Raw genomic sequence first — 17,268 nt, forward strand, 5'->3', positions numbered from 1 at the left:
CCTGCTGTAGGAAATGGGCTGGAGGGGAGCTTTGGGTAGTCATTGCACTTCTCTCTCCAGCCTGTCTTTTTACTTTCTGTCTTCTTATCAGTCCTGTGATCCTCTCTACTCCTTAAGGGCAAAGTGCACTCTACATACTCTCAGCTCCCCGCTGGGATAAGAAAGGTAATTAGTTCCTAGACCATCTTTAAGGCCAAAGTAGTTGCACTGCTAGTCCTGGATTATCAGTAGCATACGTGACCAGCTGCCAGGATTGTGCTTCCTCTAAGCACATTCTGGGGTTTGGTAGTTTGTCTCTCTTCTTTAGTAGTTACTTGGAATTCATAAGGCTTTCCAGCAGCTGAGACATCACTTACCTACTTCACACATGTAAAAGCACTCACCCCTCAGTCTGTGCTAGTCACCACAAAATTCAGCAGTTGACTGACCATTTAAAAAACAAAATGCTTTCTAGTCATCAGAATAAAGTTTGTCCATTCAGGCAGCCCTAAAACCTTAATCACATCCCAGCTAGACAGAATGAAAGATAATAATAAAGACTGAAATCCTGGAGGAGAACTCAGGATTTCAGAATGTCCTTTGGGTGGCTCCCGCTGCCAGAAGGAGAGGACAAACTCCAGAATCCAGTGACCTGTGCCAAGAACACTAAGCAAGTAACAACATTATGTTTAAAACTGAGAGCTGAAGTTGGCAATAGGACTGCAGCTGCTGTGAATGTCACTTGTGCATGAAAGACAGAGGTAGTCACTTAAGCTATTAGTACTCAAAACATTTAAGGATTTATAGATCAGATGTGGCTTAAAGAGGAGATGCAGCCTAGCAGGCAGTGAAGATCCTGCAGTCCAGGTGGCATGTACTTTCTGCTTGGGAAATTCCCTTTCCTAAGAAGGCAGCTATGCCCTGCCCCAGCTGTAACCTCCAAACAAATTTCAGGTTCAACACATGCTGCAAGCCTCAGGTTAAGAAAGAAGGTGATGATTCTAATGAAACCCAAAATAAATTGTCCCAGGCAATAATAAATATTCATGCAGTTTATCAAAGGCATTCGTGTCATCGCTGCTTGTGTGTGCATCCAGAAAATGATAGAGACGTAACAAAACCTGGGGAGCAAACAGTGATTGTCCCTTATTCAGACAAGCTGAAACATCATAAACAGTTTCTTCCCTTTTCCCTTCCATAATCATTGTTTGACATTTGTCTGAGCCAGGACACCTAGCTCCCATTTGTGTCCCAATACAGTACAGCTGTTAGATAACTCCTCCAGTTGCATCAGAGGAGAATCAGACACGGAGTCACTGACCCTACACCTCCTGTGCACATAGTCCCATGCGCGACCAGAGATGGAGGGTCAGTGGGAGAATGATTGCCAGACACTGGCTTACTTAGAATGCAGAGAAGGAAGGTGCAGAAGCATGTAACTGTGGTGCCTGATAGGCTGCCTTTGACTGAAGTCTATGAGCAATGTAAACCTTTCTCTTGCCTTATGCAGGAGATGTTGCTTCTGAAGATTAGCTGGCTCATCCTCTTAATGGACTTGACTCCCTCCATCCCCTAGACAGACACCTTCTTTTTTCAGACCTATAGGTCAAATTCCATTCACAAATCCCACAGGAGTTCTTCAGATTCAGGGTTTACTCCTCCCCCTCATTTCTAACACTAGGTCTGGCCAAAGATGGATCAGCAAAAGGCTGAATTAGATGGGTTATTTTTGTTGCCCTGCACCGCAAAATTTATAGTCCCATTTCTTCTTATTGTGTTCATTTATTTGACTGAAAGTTGGATTCAAACTGAGGTACAAAGTGATAAACAAGAACTGATGAACCTTTCCTGGGGGATTGGGTCAAGTGTAGCTCAGTCTGACATGTGCCTGTTCCTGTCTTTGTGGCAGGATAGCTGGACTCCAGACAGCAACATGACTGAACGCTTTGACTGTGACTACTGCAAAGAGTCTCTGTTTGGTAAGAAGTACATCCTGAAGGAGGACAGCCCCTACTGTGTTAAATGCTATGAAAATCTTTATTCCAACACCTGCGAGGAATGCAAAAAACCTATTGGTGCTGACTGCAAGGTATGTCAGATTTGTGTCTTGCTACAGAAATCTTGACAGAGCAGCCTGGATACAGAGCTCTGAGATCTGTAAGGATCCAGCCTAACAGATACACATGGGTTTCTTTTGATGGGAGAGCATGTTGTCTGGACCCCTGTGTCTGTTCTGTATTGTTTCACTTGGCAAACCCTTCTTTACCAGGCATGGTAATAGAAATATGTTCCTGTAAAGCACAGAAAGATCTGAGGCTCTGATGTAAGAAATTCTCTGTAACTCGTAGGGAGAACCTGTTCTCAGGGCCAGCTGGGATATGGAAGGATGATAGAAGCTGGTTTTGCCTACCTTTGGGTCAGAGGGAGCTAAGCCACTGCTGGCTTTGCAGTGACCACACTTCTGTTGTCATTAAGAGACAAGACACACTGAAGACAAGGTGCCAACCTGGAGATCACAGAAGTCTAGCTAATGCTGACCCAAGCAATAAATCAGATAGAGTTAGAAAAATTTGCCTTTTAAGTACAGAATTACAATAGTGGAATCTAATTAAAGAATGGGATGTACAGAGCAGACGCCTTGCTAGCTTGAGTTATGCACTGCTACAGCACATGGAAATACATCCCTGGTACAGATCAGGTGTGACCATGTGCATTTCTTTTAAATTAATCAAAACAACTGGAGTTCATGCCAGTTTCATCCTGCCTGATGAAGACAGAGGAGCCATCCAGTGAATTGTCTGTTGGCCTGCTACCAACAGACTTCATCTGATATATACCCCCCTTGCACAAAACTGACTTGTTCAAAGCTGGGCAAGATTTTCACTGACAGAGTGAGATTGTGGTAGAACTGCAATTTGATTTGCATGGCCATAGGATTCTTCACTGACCCAAGGGGATCTGATTTTTGATTTCCCACTGCTGATCCATACCTCCAGAAGCACCAATTAATTCCTAATAGTGATACTACCACTCAATCACTAGTTCAGAGATATAAAAATATATGCTAACTCAGATTGGAAAAAAGAAATGTCTCACATCTTCCAAATCGATCTACAACACCCTATTGGCAAATCAGTAAGAAAGTCCCTTTCAGAAGCCTTAAAAAGGTAAAAATGTTTCACCGTTAAGACAGGGAACTGGCAATAATCTGTAAGAAGGTCTAAAATTGCCAGCTTTCCTACAGCTCATAAATATTCAGGTTAGAGAAGAGATACAGCTGGCCTGGCCTGACCTGAAAAAGCAAAATATTTCTGCCCTGTTCCAGAATGTGCTTTTTGTTTTAAGGTCTCTTTCTAATCTCCTGAGAAGATATTTCCATGTGTTGATAGTCAAGAATTTAAAAACTTGGACCAGCTTCAACAAATCTCGGTCAAAGTATTCAGGAATTAATCAGACTGAACTTTTCAACCCAGATTTATGTATTTAGGGAGTGTGGGTGTTATCCGATATACTGCTTTTCTTTACTTTAAAGTGAGACACACTCTAATATCAGAAAAAATAGAAAAAATAGCAAAAAAAGAAAAATCCCCAACTGTCTGCAATCTAAGAATATTTTATATATGTAAAGAACCAGAACTATATGTGGAAAACACATCTAAGAGACAGTAAACAAAGATTTCTTAAAGTGCTATAAAGTGTGCCAGAAACAAACATGTACTTTTTTGTTTCTGTGACTATTTGTGCCTGTCCATGCTTTATGCTGTAGCTTTTGAAGCTGTTGACCAATTTTAAGCAAATTCTGACAGATGGATAAAAGTTGAAACCTAAATTCCTACAAGTTTTCTGAAAAAAACCCCGTGCTTAGTAGAAAAAGAGATCGTATGAATGTTCTGAGATGAAAACTAGAGCAGTTTTTCAATGACAGTAATAGACACTAGAGGACACATTTGAGAGAGCCCTTACAAGTGCCTCAGACACCAGATGAGCATCAAACACAGTGTGTGCACTGTGTGACTGAGCGTAATTCTGCCATGAAACCCTCACAAAAAAATCAGGTTTCTTCTCATTAAGCTGTACAGATACATAGGTATATAAATAGATAAGAAATAGAACACATACATACATGTATGTATTTTTACATAAATCTTTTTGCACGTTACATTTACTTTTTCACCTGAACAAAGGAAATAAATTGTACTATGTTTGGGAATGAGACCAGTGTGTCTACTGCACGTATGAAACGGACTCCAATTTGTTTGTGTGCTTGACATAACCTAAAAATGTAACATTTGGAAGAAAAAACCTAATGGAGTAACAGTGTCATGGGAAAAGGTCACATCCAGGCCTCTGCATCTGGCAGTGGTGTCCACGCTTACATCCACATTACAACCTGAGAAGTCCCATGTAGCTCTCACATCAGATTTTCCTTTGCAAGTACTTTCTTGGCCATCATTGTTTCTCTACACTGAGAAAAGCTGCACTGAGAACCAGATGCTCTTAATTTCCTTCTTTCCCACTCTCCCAATTACAATCAGCCCTTCTATCACTGACAGGGTTACACCCAAGTGAAACCGCAGGTGCTGAGAACTGGACAGCCATCTCTCTGTCTCTGACACTACTGTAGTGCATCAGCTGTGGTGCACAGCATCAGTTTACCTGAGTTCAACTTAAGCCTACTCAAACTCTGCTAAATACTCGAATTCTGACAGCACCGGACTGTGAGAGGGTGAAATTGATGCCAGATTTTCACATTGTGTTTTAGCTATAGCACAGAGACCCCACAAGGCAACAGTGCTGTGGAGAAACGTTCCTTGAATTCAAGTCAGGGGAGAATTTCTTTCACTATCTTTCTAGTTTTTAAGGTAGTTTATGGGTAACTGTGAATGTAACTGAGTAGTAACTAATTTGTTCTTTATTTTAAAAGAGCAAGTCTTTTCCACCAAAAAATCCTGGAATGTCAATGTGTGTCTGAATGACACCTTTGGGCACAGGCCATTTCATTAACTGTAAACTATTCTGGCTGGTGTTCATGAAACTTTCACAGACCAATTAATAAATACTGAGTGGTAGGAGGCACCAGCAGGCAGTATGAAAACATGGTGCCATTTCTCTCACACCTATTACACATTATCCATATGCCAACGGGTTATAGGAGAAATTTACTTTTTCTAGGAAAAATTGGCATTTTATTGGGTAAGTTGCTGGTGAATGCTCACCACACCTACAGTTTCATGCTTCTTTCTGGAAATCCATCCATCATGTACCCATTTGCTTAACTGCTGAAGAGTTACTTTTGGTTGACTTTGGCTTTTTTAATACTTTCCTTGCAGATCCTATGCTATAGAAACCATTCCAAATACAGGAAATTCCTACAGTAATCCTGTGTTTAATGCAGTCCACAAGTTGCCCTTGGCAGGCAGAAGGGGGTGAAAACTCTCTCTGTGAAATGTGAAAATTAAATTATAAGTGGATTGTGACATAAAGCTACTGTGTCAGCATGCAGGCCAAAAATTGCTCAAAAGGATCAGTCTCACACATAAACTAAACAAAAAAATAAAACCTCCAGTAAGGAGGATCAGGAAAGGGTTAAAGTAATTATTTTTCTCATTTTTAATGTTTCAACCCTGTCCTACCACACAACACTTTTTCAGCTCATTACTGAATCTCAGACTAATCATTGTAAAGTGAAATGGTGAAAGAAGTGGATATCTTAACATCTTCTCATGCACATAAGGGGCTGAGTCCAGCACAATATCGCTTGTTTTTACCTTTTCTCAACATGCTTTTGATAGGTATGTTCCAGTCTAACATACTTAAGTGTTTTGTTACAGGGCGTGTGTAGCTAAAATCTGCTCAGCATTTAGTTGGCATAGCCCATTTCCTACATTCAACCTTCTGAAAAGACCATTGTGGCAGGCAAAAAAAGCCTAATGTAGTCTTTGTTCATAAAAAACATATACAGTTACTGTTCTGGTAATAAGCTTTCTCATCTCCTTCTTCCTACTGGGTTTCTGTTGAAACCCAGTTCAAGAGAAATGGTACTGCATAATGGCTTCATTTGCTTAGACTTAAAAAGCCTGAGGAGAAGACAATATAAATGCAGGTTATTAGGAGTCCAAGCTTAACCAAGCTACCTGGTAAGCCTAGTCTAAGGGAATCTTCTGGGTTTTTTTAAAAAACCACACTTTTCTAAGACACATGCAGTCCCACCCTAGAGGCCAAATAAACCGTGCTGGAGCAAAACTATACAGAACTATGGAGAAGCTGTAAAACATGATCTTGCCAGTGTTAACAGTTATATTGTCAAAGTTTTCTTTGTGAGTGACATAAAGAAAATAAGTGAAAATACAACAGGAATTAGTTGTATATCACTTGTACTTTCTGCTGGAACAGATTTATTTGGGCTACAGGCAGCTAGCATAAACTAGAATTCACATGCCTAGACTAAATCTGATGTTCTTTCAGCTTAACAGAGGAGCAGCCGGACATTCAGAAAGCTTTAAGTCAGTTTTTGCACGTTTTTCCAGTGTAGAATCTGCTCCAGATCAATACATCCACATCTTATGGAGAAGCCAAAGGCTCCAGTAATATATACAACATGCTGAAGTAGACCAAACCTCCTCTTCAGTGACCTAAGAACACTCAGGATGCATAAATGGTTTAATCAGTACCTTGGACTTCCTTGCTCTCAGATGTGACAGATTCAGAGAGAGAAAGCAATATCCATTTCATCAGTCTAATATTCTGCTGATAAAGCCAGACATCTTAGACTCTCTCTACATTCAATGACAATAGTAGTTGTAGTAATCCAGAGTAGCTAAAGATTATTCAATCCACTTTTTATCTTGGGTACTTTTTGTTGTAGTTGCTCTTCATCACTTCATCACGATGAAATATCTGCTACCGTCACCTACCCAGCTACTGCCTATAAAATCTTGCCATCATAACTGACTCAGGAATCAAATCTTTCATCATTGACACCTAATCTTTGTCTTCATTACTCCTCTTCTAAAAGGCATGCACCTTCTTCAGGGTATAATTTCATTGATAAAAGAAGCAGCCATCAGTGCATGAATTTTGGATATTAAAAAAATAGCTTGCTGAAAATTGCAAAAACAGAAAATGGCAGCAAGTGAGGAAAAGTACTTGAATATATCATATTACAAGAGAAAGACAATTGGATCTGTTGTTCTACTTTCTAGAAGGCAAATTTCACATTTTGGAAAACACTGTTGGCTGTATATTGTATTTTTCTGTTGAAAATATGAGATCAGATTTAGGCTATTCAATTTCACTTAAAGAGAAGAAATAGATTGTAAATAACTTCCAAAGAAGATTGGTTTGAATTTGCTATTAGAAAAGATTAAAATTTTACAGTGAGAAATTCATGCTGTTTCAAAAGGAAGTAGCTGAAATTATTGGATGAGCTGAATAAACAACTGTCTCAAAGTTGTAAATTAGAAGTCTTAGATATTCTGTCACAGAATGCAATCTCAGTGATGAAAAATACATTGGGTATCAACTGTTACAATGATTCAAAAAATTTAGGTGAGTAGCACAGATATCCAAACAAAAATGCTTAATTGCATGGTCAAATTCTGACAGAAATTGGTAAAGTTTAACAAGCTACCATCTATCAGCTGAGCTAGATGAAACTATTTCAGTGTTTCCTGCTAGCTACTCATGGGAACAAGGCTCCCAAAGACACAATGTTATTTTAGGTTAGCCTAAATCTGTGGTATCTTTTGTTTGCTCTGGGCTAGGATTGCCCATTTGGAGTTACCTGTGACTGTACTGACTGACACAGCAGAGCTTAGGCCAGTTCAGGTACGAACCCTTTGTGATGCCTTACATGACTAAAAAATCTGATGTTCTGCCACTCACTCTTTTCCTTCAGTTAATCCAATTTGTTTAGTGCCTGCAATGAATACACAGTAGATCTTGAGCTAGAACCTGAGAAGTTATTTCTGCTGAGTTTTTATACTCCCTATTCATGACAATTCTAGCCTTGCACACTTCCAACCCAAACCAGAGCCTATATATTTTGGGGAAGACACTGTTTCTTGTGATCATCCAAGCTCTATTTTGTTTGAAGTCCAAAGACACTGTTAACTGTTACATGATTAGGCCACCTTAAAATTTAAATTTTAAAAAGCACAGTCACAATTTTGGTCACAATTTTGAGAAGGATTGTTCCTTTTAAATAATAAAAGGAATTACTGTGGAGAGTATTTTAAATACTTACATGCCCACACTAATCCCTTGGCCAGTATTCTGGATCCCTGGATGCAGGTACAATGTGGTCTTGCATTTTTCAGACCCATCCACATCAGAAAAATAGGTAAACCAGAACACAAGAGTCAGTAAAAAATTGTTTCAGTGAAAAAAACCCCAAAGAGATCAGACTCACTCCACCCTTGGTGTAAATCTGTCAAAAAAATACCAGAACAAAATTGGGAAAAAAAGGTTTCTGTTCAGGAGTAATTATCTATAGAATGAACCAGAAATCAGCAATAGTTAAGCCAAATAGGGGAAGTCAATCACACCTGTAAGGTTAACAAGCTTTAATCTGATTCAAAAGTGGGGCTTTATTCCCAAAGGAAATGCCTAAATGAAACTAGCTGTTCCTCTGTCACAAGAAAGGTTACCTTGAGCTGAAAAAGGGTTGATAGTTGTCATGAGCTGCTCTTGGTTATCACAGCAACATAAGTTCACCTTCGTTGGAACATTTGTTTTCTTGAACAGTGCAAATTAGCCCCAGCTCCTCCCTGCAGTTCAGATTTGGATGTGTTTGCATTCTCTGAGCTTCCAGTTGTGCAAACTATTCATTCCACTCACTCTGTGGTTTTGGATTTCTACAGGATCTGTCTTACAAGGACCGCCACTGGCATGAAACCTGCTTCCACTGCTTCCAGTGCAAGAATTCATTGGTGGACAAACCTTTTGCTGCAAAAGAGGAACATCTGCTTTGTACTGACTGCTACTCCAATGAATACTCTTCCAAATGTAATGAGTGCAAGAAGACTATCATGCCAGGTTAGGATGCTCACTTTTTGGACTAAATATCAAGCCCAAATTCAGCAAAATTTGTGAGAAATGTTTTTTCTTGACTATCTCTGCTTAGTCATGGTGAACTGCATAAAAAACTGGTGATGGTGCATTCTAGGCCATTTCCATGACCAGAACATGTAATATTCATAATGGCTCATGGCAGAACTTTCATTCATGTGAAACTTTTTGTGTGATTACTCTAAATTTAGCTTCTCTCAGACAAATGAAAAATTGGCCAGAGTGCCTCTGAGACCTTTCTTGAGTACAAAGATGTGAAGAACTAGGAAAGAGCTATTTTTTTTTCAACATGAAACATGAGGTTATAGTAATAGATTGTTAAAACTTCATCTTCTCATGTCAATACTATAGCATTCTGTGAGATTTGAGGGCTTTAAAGTTGAAGTGCTATCAGTGCAGAAATAAAATATTAAAACACAATTTGAAGAATCCTCATCCACACTCCATAATGATTACTAGTTACATTGTCAGCTAGTTCTGACATTGGTTGTCTTAGATAAGAGGAGAAAACCACTTTATTTTTTAAACATTTTATTCCTGGGGTGTAAAAATGAGGTTTGATGATTAAATAGGACTGCAATATTTAAAAGCAGATGACCCTATCTATTCATGACCGAGTTCAGGCATCTCCTGTTGTTCCATGTGCATCCCTTTTGCTGACACAGCAATAAAAACTGACATACTTGGGAATAGCCAGTGCTAGTTTTAAAGCTGGAACTATATGACACAGAAAGTCCACTCACATCCCAGAAAGCCAATTGTATCCTGGGCTGCAATCAAAGCAGCATGGGCAGCAGGACAAGGGAGGTGATTCTTCCCCTTAACTTTGCTCTCGAGAGATCCTCACCTGCATCCAGCTCTGGGGACCCCAACACAAAAAGTACATGGAACTGTTGGAGGAGGTCCAGAGGAGCACCACAAAGAGGGCTGGAGTACTTCTCTTATAAAGACAAGCTGAGAGAGTTGGGATTGTTCAGCCTGAAGAAGAGAAGGCTCTGGGGAAACCTGATTGCAGCCTTTCAGTACTGAAAGGGGACCTATAACATAGACAGGGACAAGCTTTTCAGCAGGGCCTGTTGCAGTAGAACAAAGTATAGTGGTTTTAAAGTAAAAGAGAGTGGATTTAGATCAGATATAAAGAATAAGTTTTCTACAATGAGGGTGGTAAGGTAAAACACTGGAACAGGTTGCCCGGAGAGGCGGTGGATGTTCCATGCCTGGAAAAATTCAAGGTCAGTTTGGATGGGGTTCTGAGCAACCTGATCAAGTTAAAGATGTCCCTTCTTATTGTAGGGGCTTGGACTAAATATTCTTTAAAGGTTCCTTTCAACCCAAACTATTCTGTGAGTGTATGATTCTATAATTTTATGTGTATATATTTTTAATACTGTTTGTCAGATTCATCGCCGTTATCAGTGATTTACTGAATGGATCTCTTTTTTTCTATTATGCCAGCTATACACTGATATGTAGTAATGGAGGCTGGATTCAGTGACACAGAGAATCCCTTCTTCTCTTATAACCCAAAAGAGAAGAAATTAATTTTTGTAAGCTTTACAACTACCTGCTGGTCTTCTGCTGTTTACCCAAGATAGCTGAGATGTCACCATATTGGAAGAGCTCAGCATGTTTTTCCTACTTACACAGCACACCACGGTAGTACAGAAGCTACACTAGAGGAACACGGTCACCAATGGAAGCATACTCTTTTTGAAAGAACCAGCAAGTGACTTGATACCCTTTGTGGAGACTGTTAATGCTAAATTTGCCCTTTGCTTTGAGCCACTAAATGTACAACATAGATTTAATGAAACTTTATCAAGATGTGCCCATTTAAGTGATTTCAAGCTTAGTCTTTCAGTCCTTCTGCAAACACGACTCACGCTGACTTCACCCTAGCAGCTAACAAACAGGGCTCTGCCTGCTTTGAGTTTCAGTGACAACACCATCCCAAAGACAGCACAGCTGAAAATTTGAAAATAAAATTCTAGACTACCAAAAAAAATCATCTACATCTCCTTTTTCCAGAATATTATTCTTTCAAGGACTGATTTATTTGCTCCTTGGCATGATATAGGAAGTTACCAGCATAGAGAGGGCATAATTTTTAAAAGGTGTCTTTTAATAAAATGGAACAGAAATATTCAAGCATGTAAGCATCAGAAAGAAAGATAATTAGCAGTTCACTTACTACTGATGCAAGTGAATTTAAAAAAAAAAACCAACACCAAATAAATCCTGAAGTATGCCTCTCAGCAGAATTTAATGAGACTATAAAAGAAGAAAAATATGCAACTAGTAAACAAAGATGAATTAATGCTTGAGAAGGGGAGAAGGTAAAACTTCACCCTGCAGTAATAGGGGCGGGGAGAATTGGCATCAAAGGCATTAGTGTGGTTCTTCATCATCAGCCAACTCAACCAGCTTGTCAGTCTTCCAAGCATTTCACTTCGTTTTTGCTGTTACAGGCTCCAAGACTGATGCAGAACTGTAGAAACAACATTTGTTTGTTTATCCTTTGGGCCAGTATTAAATATTCTGACTCCAACTGGTACATAGGAAGTCATACCACGTGCAAAGAAATTTATCCATATAATAGGGCATCTCCAGTTTCCTGCAAGGGCTCAGAATCCACCTGCCATACAGTAAACTGAATCTGCAAAGCACACTATCTGAACCCTAAAATCACATTCTAAAGAAGTGCATTAATTTACTAACTACCATACCACTTTTATGCTATTCAATAAAGGATTGTCTAAAGATTTTTCCCCCTGCCACATTTCACCCATATTTTCAATACAACTGAAAACAGAGAGAAAGCTTCTTTCTTACTGTAAGTTTCAAGAGACAGAAAAACCTTTAGGATAGGTGTTGCTCAGCTGGAAACAATTGCAAACTTATAGTACACCTCAGTGAGAACAAGAAAAAGGCCCCCAAGCAGGTATGAAATAATCCTTTGTCTCAGACAGTGACTGTATTTCATTGGGAAAGAGAGGCAAGATGCTTGCCAGGAACTGGATGCCCCATCCCTGGCAGTGTTCAAAGTCAGGTTGGATCAGGCTCTGAGAAAGAACCTGGTCTAGTGAGAGGTGTCCCTGTCCATGGCAGGGAATTTAAAACTAGATGATCTTTAAGGTTTCTTCCAACCCAAATAATTCTATGAGTCTGTAATTAACCACGTACCTTGCTGCTATTTGAAAAAGAAACAAAACAGTTGTGGAATGAATTATGTCAATCTTTAATGAGGAGTGGCCTTACTTCTGCTCAGCACTAACAGCAGCTTTTATTGGTGTCTCTCCAATTCCCTTGAATCTTCCTGTGCATTGGAATTCATTATTTGCCTAATAATACCACAAAAAGCTGTTCTAGGCTATAGCTATTTGCAATCAATATTTCTCTTCTTTGCGGGAGAAGAACCACTTACTCTCCAAAAACCTAAAACGGTACCAAACGTCATGCAAAGCTGTTAGGAACATTAAATAGCCTCTAGCTCATAGCTGCAATGCTTCTTGACTGACAGCCAGCTGCCAGGCAAACAAGAGCTACGAATTGCATCTATCTCATCCAGAAGTTCAGCTGATGCTCTGGTCTCATTACAGGTACTCGGAAGATGGAATACAAGGGCAACAGCTGGCACGAGACCTGCTTTATCTGCTACCGCTGCCAACAGCCTATTGGGACAAAGAGCTTCATCCCTAAGGACAATCAAAACTTTTGTGTACCCTGCTATGAAAAGCAGTTTGCCATGCAATGTGTCCAGTGCAAGAAGGTAGTGCTATTATTTTGCTTACCTGAAACCTAAGGGATTAAATTCCATCCCATTTTATATCCAAGTAGGTAAAATGTCTCATTTATGTATGTGTAAAAAGATTCAGAATTACCTGATTTTAAGAGATTATATAATTTCAGTTCTGGTTACTTGTAAGAGAAAACTCCCTGACAAAGTCTGCAAAAGCAGGAAGTAAGTACTTTAATATGAAATAAACTAGTCTTTCCCAAAGAAAGAAGCAGTGAAGTTGAAACACATCAGGTAATTCCTTCACCATGAAGAAAGGGGCAGGGGAAGGTACAGTGATGAGACAAACTCTAGTACATGCATATGAAAAACAACATACAAAGAGTACCTCGAAAAACTGAGTACAATTGAAATTGAGATTTTACAATATATGCAGAATAAAGTACTTTTAGTATGGGGCTTCTTTTTATAAATTAGGAAATTACAATAAAGCACTTGCATGATTTTCTCAAGGTCAACTCCAAGCAAAATTATGATCTTGTTGTTAAGCCTTCTTCCCCTCCTCCCACCCACTAAAACCTCATCACCCTTCCTCTTTACCAAATCTAAATATGAACTTGCCACCCTTAAGAAAATACTTTCTTGTCCTTTTTTTCCTAAAACAGGCTATCACTACAGGAGGCGTTACCTACCGGGAGCAGCCATGGCATAAGGAGTGCTTCGTGTGTACCGGATGCAAGAAGCAGTTGTCCGGACAGCGCTTTACCTCCCGGGATGAGTTTGCATACTGCTTGAGCTGCTTCTGCAACCTCTACGCCAAAAAGTGTGCTGGATGCACAAACCCAATCAGTGGTAGGTTTCTCATGGCTGGTGCCTTTACATTTCGTGGCAGTTTTGTGTGTTGAGTTGCTACTGAAGGCAAAACTAAACAAAAAGTCTCACCTGGTACAAGATCTGCCCAACTAAATCTTTTCACAGAACTCCAGCTATTCATTTTTGAGGTTAAGCAAAAGATAATTACTACTAAGAGACATTTTTCCCTTTTTTTTCTTTTGTACAGCTTCAATACACCTTATGATAACTGCCATAGCTTCAAACTCTGGAATGCTTTTTTACTAACCTGCTTCTTTTCCTGAGGCATTCTTCCTTCAGAGCTATGAATCAAGTCATGATACATGACAAACTTATTTTTTAATTATCTAAATGCACTTCTACAAAACATAAATTAACATACTCAGATGTCATAAAACATTCTGTAAAAAACTATCAGAATTCTATTCAGAGGCAGGTGCTTTGCTTTTATTCTGCTGTATGTTGCAGGGCCATCCCTTGGAAGTTCATTTCTGCCATTACCACTAGGGATGACAGCCTTGCTCATTAACTTTGCTGAAAGCAACAGAAGTATTTGAGGATGAAAATATTAGTCACTACAGAATAAGGGTGGGAAAATTAGCACAGCAACAAACAGATTTGTCACAATGGCATTTTTTCACTGCTGTATGTGGGATCTCCATGTCAGTCTGCATCACTTGTTGGCTGACCTACTATTCTTTTCTCATAACGATTTTGCTTTTCAAACAGGACTCGGAGGAACCAAGTACATCTCTTTTGAAGAACGGCAGTGGCACAATGATTGCTTTAACTGTAAGAAGTGCTCCCTTTCATTGGTGGGTCGTGGCTTCCTCACAGAAAGAGATGACATCCTTTGCCCTGAATGTGGGAAGGATATTTAAAGCTCAAACTAAGAGGAAGAAGGGAGGAAAGCTGTGCTTGCAATATATAGTCTGAAACACATGGATGTTCAGAACTAGCTTTGCCACTCTGTGTCTCACTGTACTATTAACATTACTTAACCTTTTTCTTTATACTCTCCAAATCAGGAGGGAAAACAACTCGAAAATCTGTAATAGCAGTGTTGGTGTTTAAGATTTCTATCAGTAACGAAAACTAATGCAAAACCCATGATATAAAACTATTTGGCTGGTTTTGACATAACATACTATTTTTAAGGTGTTTTATTTCCTAAAAAAATATTCCTGTTACAAGCGATACAGTTCAAGGGTTACAATGGCCACACACAATACATTCATAGGTGGATATTCAGGGTGAAGCCTTCAGCCCACTGAAATTAGTGGCAAAGGTCATTCAATTCCAATAAGGCTGGTCTCACCCCAGTGCTCTTGAGCTATGTGACTAGTGTGTGCTGTCAAGTCTGTAGAAGGGCTGCAAAAGTAGAGTGCTTCAATGTACATGGATTTGTGACATGCCATAAAGAGATAATGATGAAACAGTGGAAGTGGGAGTGCTTCATGACAGGTACATATTTTATTGCATGACTAGCTGATCGTTGTGTGAAGTACAAGTTCTGATTGACAGTGTCAGTATTACAGTTAGTTGACATCACACTGCACATTGTATTTTTCAAAATAAAATCATTTAAGACAAAATTGTGATTGTGGCTTAATTGTATTTACATAATATTTACAAAAATGTTTTCACATTCTGAAGAAACACAATGCATACAAACACAACCCTTTTTGCACCCAGTTTTTGAAGGTGTGAAGTTTAGACAATTCTGAGAAGGGGCCTGCTTTACAACATAGTCTTCTACTAATTGAAGTCAGTGGGAAAATTATCAGCAAACATGAACATGTGTGTGAAAACACTGAACTGACTGCAGCTGATAAAAATGTGTTCATAGGCTCTAAACTCAAACCCAAAATATTCTTCTTCTCAGCAAGAAAGGAGGTCAAGACAACTCAAAGGACATCTATCTTTGCAAAAGTCAGAAGTTTAACTTCTATAGTAGGGCATGCTTTAATTTTGCTCTCTATTGGGACACATAAATACCCTTTGTTGTAGCATAATTTCTGCTGCATGTTTGCCACAGAGGCAACTGTCAGCAACAGCATGCTGGCAGGACAGTAACATCAAAAGGAAACAATACACAGGAAGATAAACCTTTTCCCAAAGCAAACTGCGAGAAATATGGCCATGTTATGCAATGTACAGTCCCACTACACCTTCCAGATGGAATTCATTTGTGTCCAGAAAAACGAGGAAAGAAGTATGTCACACCTCCAACAGGAATCTTCAGATGTGAAACTAAGATTTAGGAATATATTCTGTGTGTTACTGGGTAGGGACAGTTTGCTCCTAGTTTCTGACACCAGTCTTGAATTTGTCTCTTTGTACCAAGCGCAAAGTGCTCACAGGTCATTCCCCTCTCACTAATTCAACAAGCTAAATAGATGTATCAGGTCAGATTTAGTTTCTTGCACACCATTTGAAGAACTTGGCTGGCTGACATTTTTAAAGTGCACACTGCGCTAATCAGAACTCACTGAGTGAATAAATTCTATCCCTTGGTGATTTCATTCTATGATGAAAGTTGTGGCAAACAGCCACAAAAATCACTTTTATATACACACCTCCAAAAGGAGGGCAAACACCTCATTCTCTCCTCAGGGGTCTGCCAAGCCCCCAGCACACTGCAGCTCTGCTCTAGTACTTTGCTGAGAGAAGAAAGATTACTTTGAGCTAAAGGGGTAGTGCCCCTGTGCTTGGCACTGATGAGCAGCCACATCTCGAGTTGTGTGTTCAGTTTTAGGCCCCTCACTACAAGGACAGACTACATGCTGGAGTGCGTCCAGAGAAGGGCAGAGGTGCTGGGGAAGGGGCTGAAGCTGGAAGTTGCTTAGTTGGGAGAAAAGAAGGCTGAGGTGAGATCTTACTGCTCTCTACAACTGCCGGAAAGGAGATCATAGCAAGGTGGGGCTTGGCCTCTTCTCTCAGGCAGCTTGTGACAGGATGAGGGGAAACAGCCTCAAATTTTGACAAGGGAAGTTCAGGCTGGATATTAGGAAAATTTCCTTGGCTGGATGTGGTAAAGCAGTGGAACAAGCTCTCAGAGAATGGTGGAGTCACCAACTATCTCTGGAAGCGCTCAAAAAATGAGCAGACATGGCACTTCGTGATGTAACTTAGTGTGCACATGGAATTCAGTTGAAGGTTGGACTTGATGATCTTGGAAGTCTTTCCCAACCTTGTTGATTCTAAGAAGGCAGTAGGAACAGCACAGCTTGCACCTTGCCTCCCAAGTGCCACAACAGATGGCAAAATGGCCCCAGCTTTGGGGAAAGGTAGGTGAAAATTGACAAGGCTGGAAAGCATCCCAGCCTGGAAAGGGGACTGCTACCATGCAACAGCAGCATCATGCTATTATTCCAGTGCAGTTCCGCACACCCCTGCTCAACACATACCAACACACACGTGCTCCTGGCAACTGGAACTATGCAAAATCCATCCTAGACTCTAGACCACTGACAAGAAGCCAGCCACAAAACAGAATTCCCATCAGACACTAGTGCAAAACCCAGCACTTCACCTGATGCTAACTGCTGCTACAGCTGCAAAGCAGCTACTGACCCTTTTACCTTGTAAGCTTTAAGTGCTGATCACTTCAAGTCCACTGAAATATAACT

At 39.9% G+C, this 17,268-nt stretch overlaps 1 protein-coding gene across 13 annotated transcripts in view; it reads left to right on the top strand.

The window, feature by feature from the left end:
- FHL2 (four and a half LIM domains 2) overlaps positions 1-15,231 on the top strand; it is a 61,753-nt gene extending 46,522 nt beyond the window's left edge. For 8 of the 13 annotated variants that reach the window (XM_069005183.1, XM_069005163.1, XM_069005218.1 and 5 more), the window contains 5 exons: positions 1,889-2,068; positions 8,841-9,015; positions 12,648-12,817; positions 13,450-13,636; positions 14,366-15,231. In XM_069005183.1, coding sequence (XP_068861284.1) covers positions 1,913-2,068; positions 8,841-9,015; positions 12,648-12,817; positions 13,450-13,636; positions 14,366-14,517 — 840 coding nt within the window. In that variant the 5' untranslated portion in view covers positions 1,889-1,912 and the 3' untranslated portion in view covers positions 14,518-15,231. The remainder of the gene's footprint in view (positions 1-1,888; positions 2,069-8,840; positions 9,016-12,647; positions 12,818-13,449; positions 13,637-14,365) is intronic. The other 5 variants (XM_069005209.1, XM_069005136.1, XM_069005238.1 and 2 more) reach the window with 1 other exon arrangement.
- Positions 15,232-17,268: the final 2,037 nt, after the last annotated feature.

Source organism: Aphelocoma coerulescens, chromosome 1 (assembly GCF_041296385.1).
Source record: "Aphelocoma coerulescens isolate FSJ_1873_10779 chromosome 1, UR_Acoe_1.0, whole genome shotgun sequence".
Taxonomy (NCBI): Eukaryota; Metazoa; Chordata; class Aves; order Passeriformes; family Corvidae; genus Aphelocoma; species Aphelocoma coerulescens.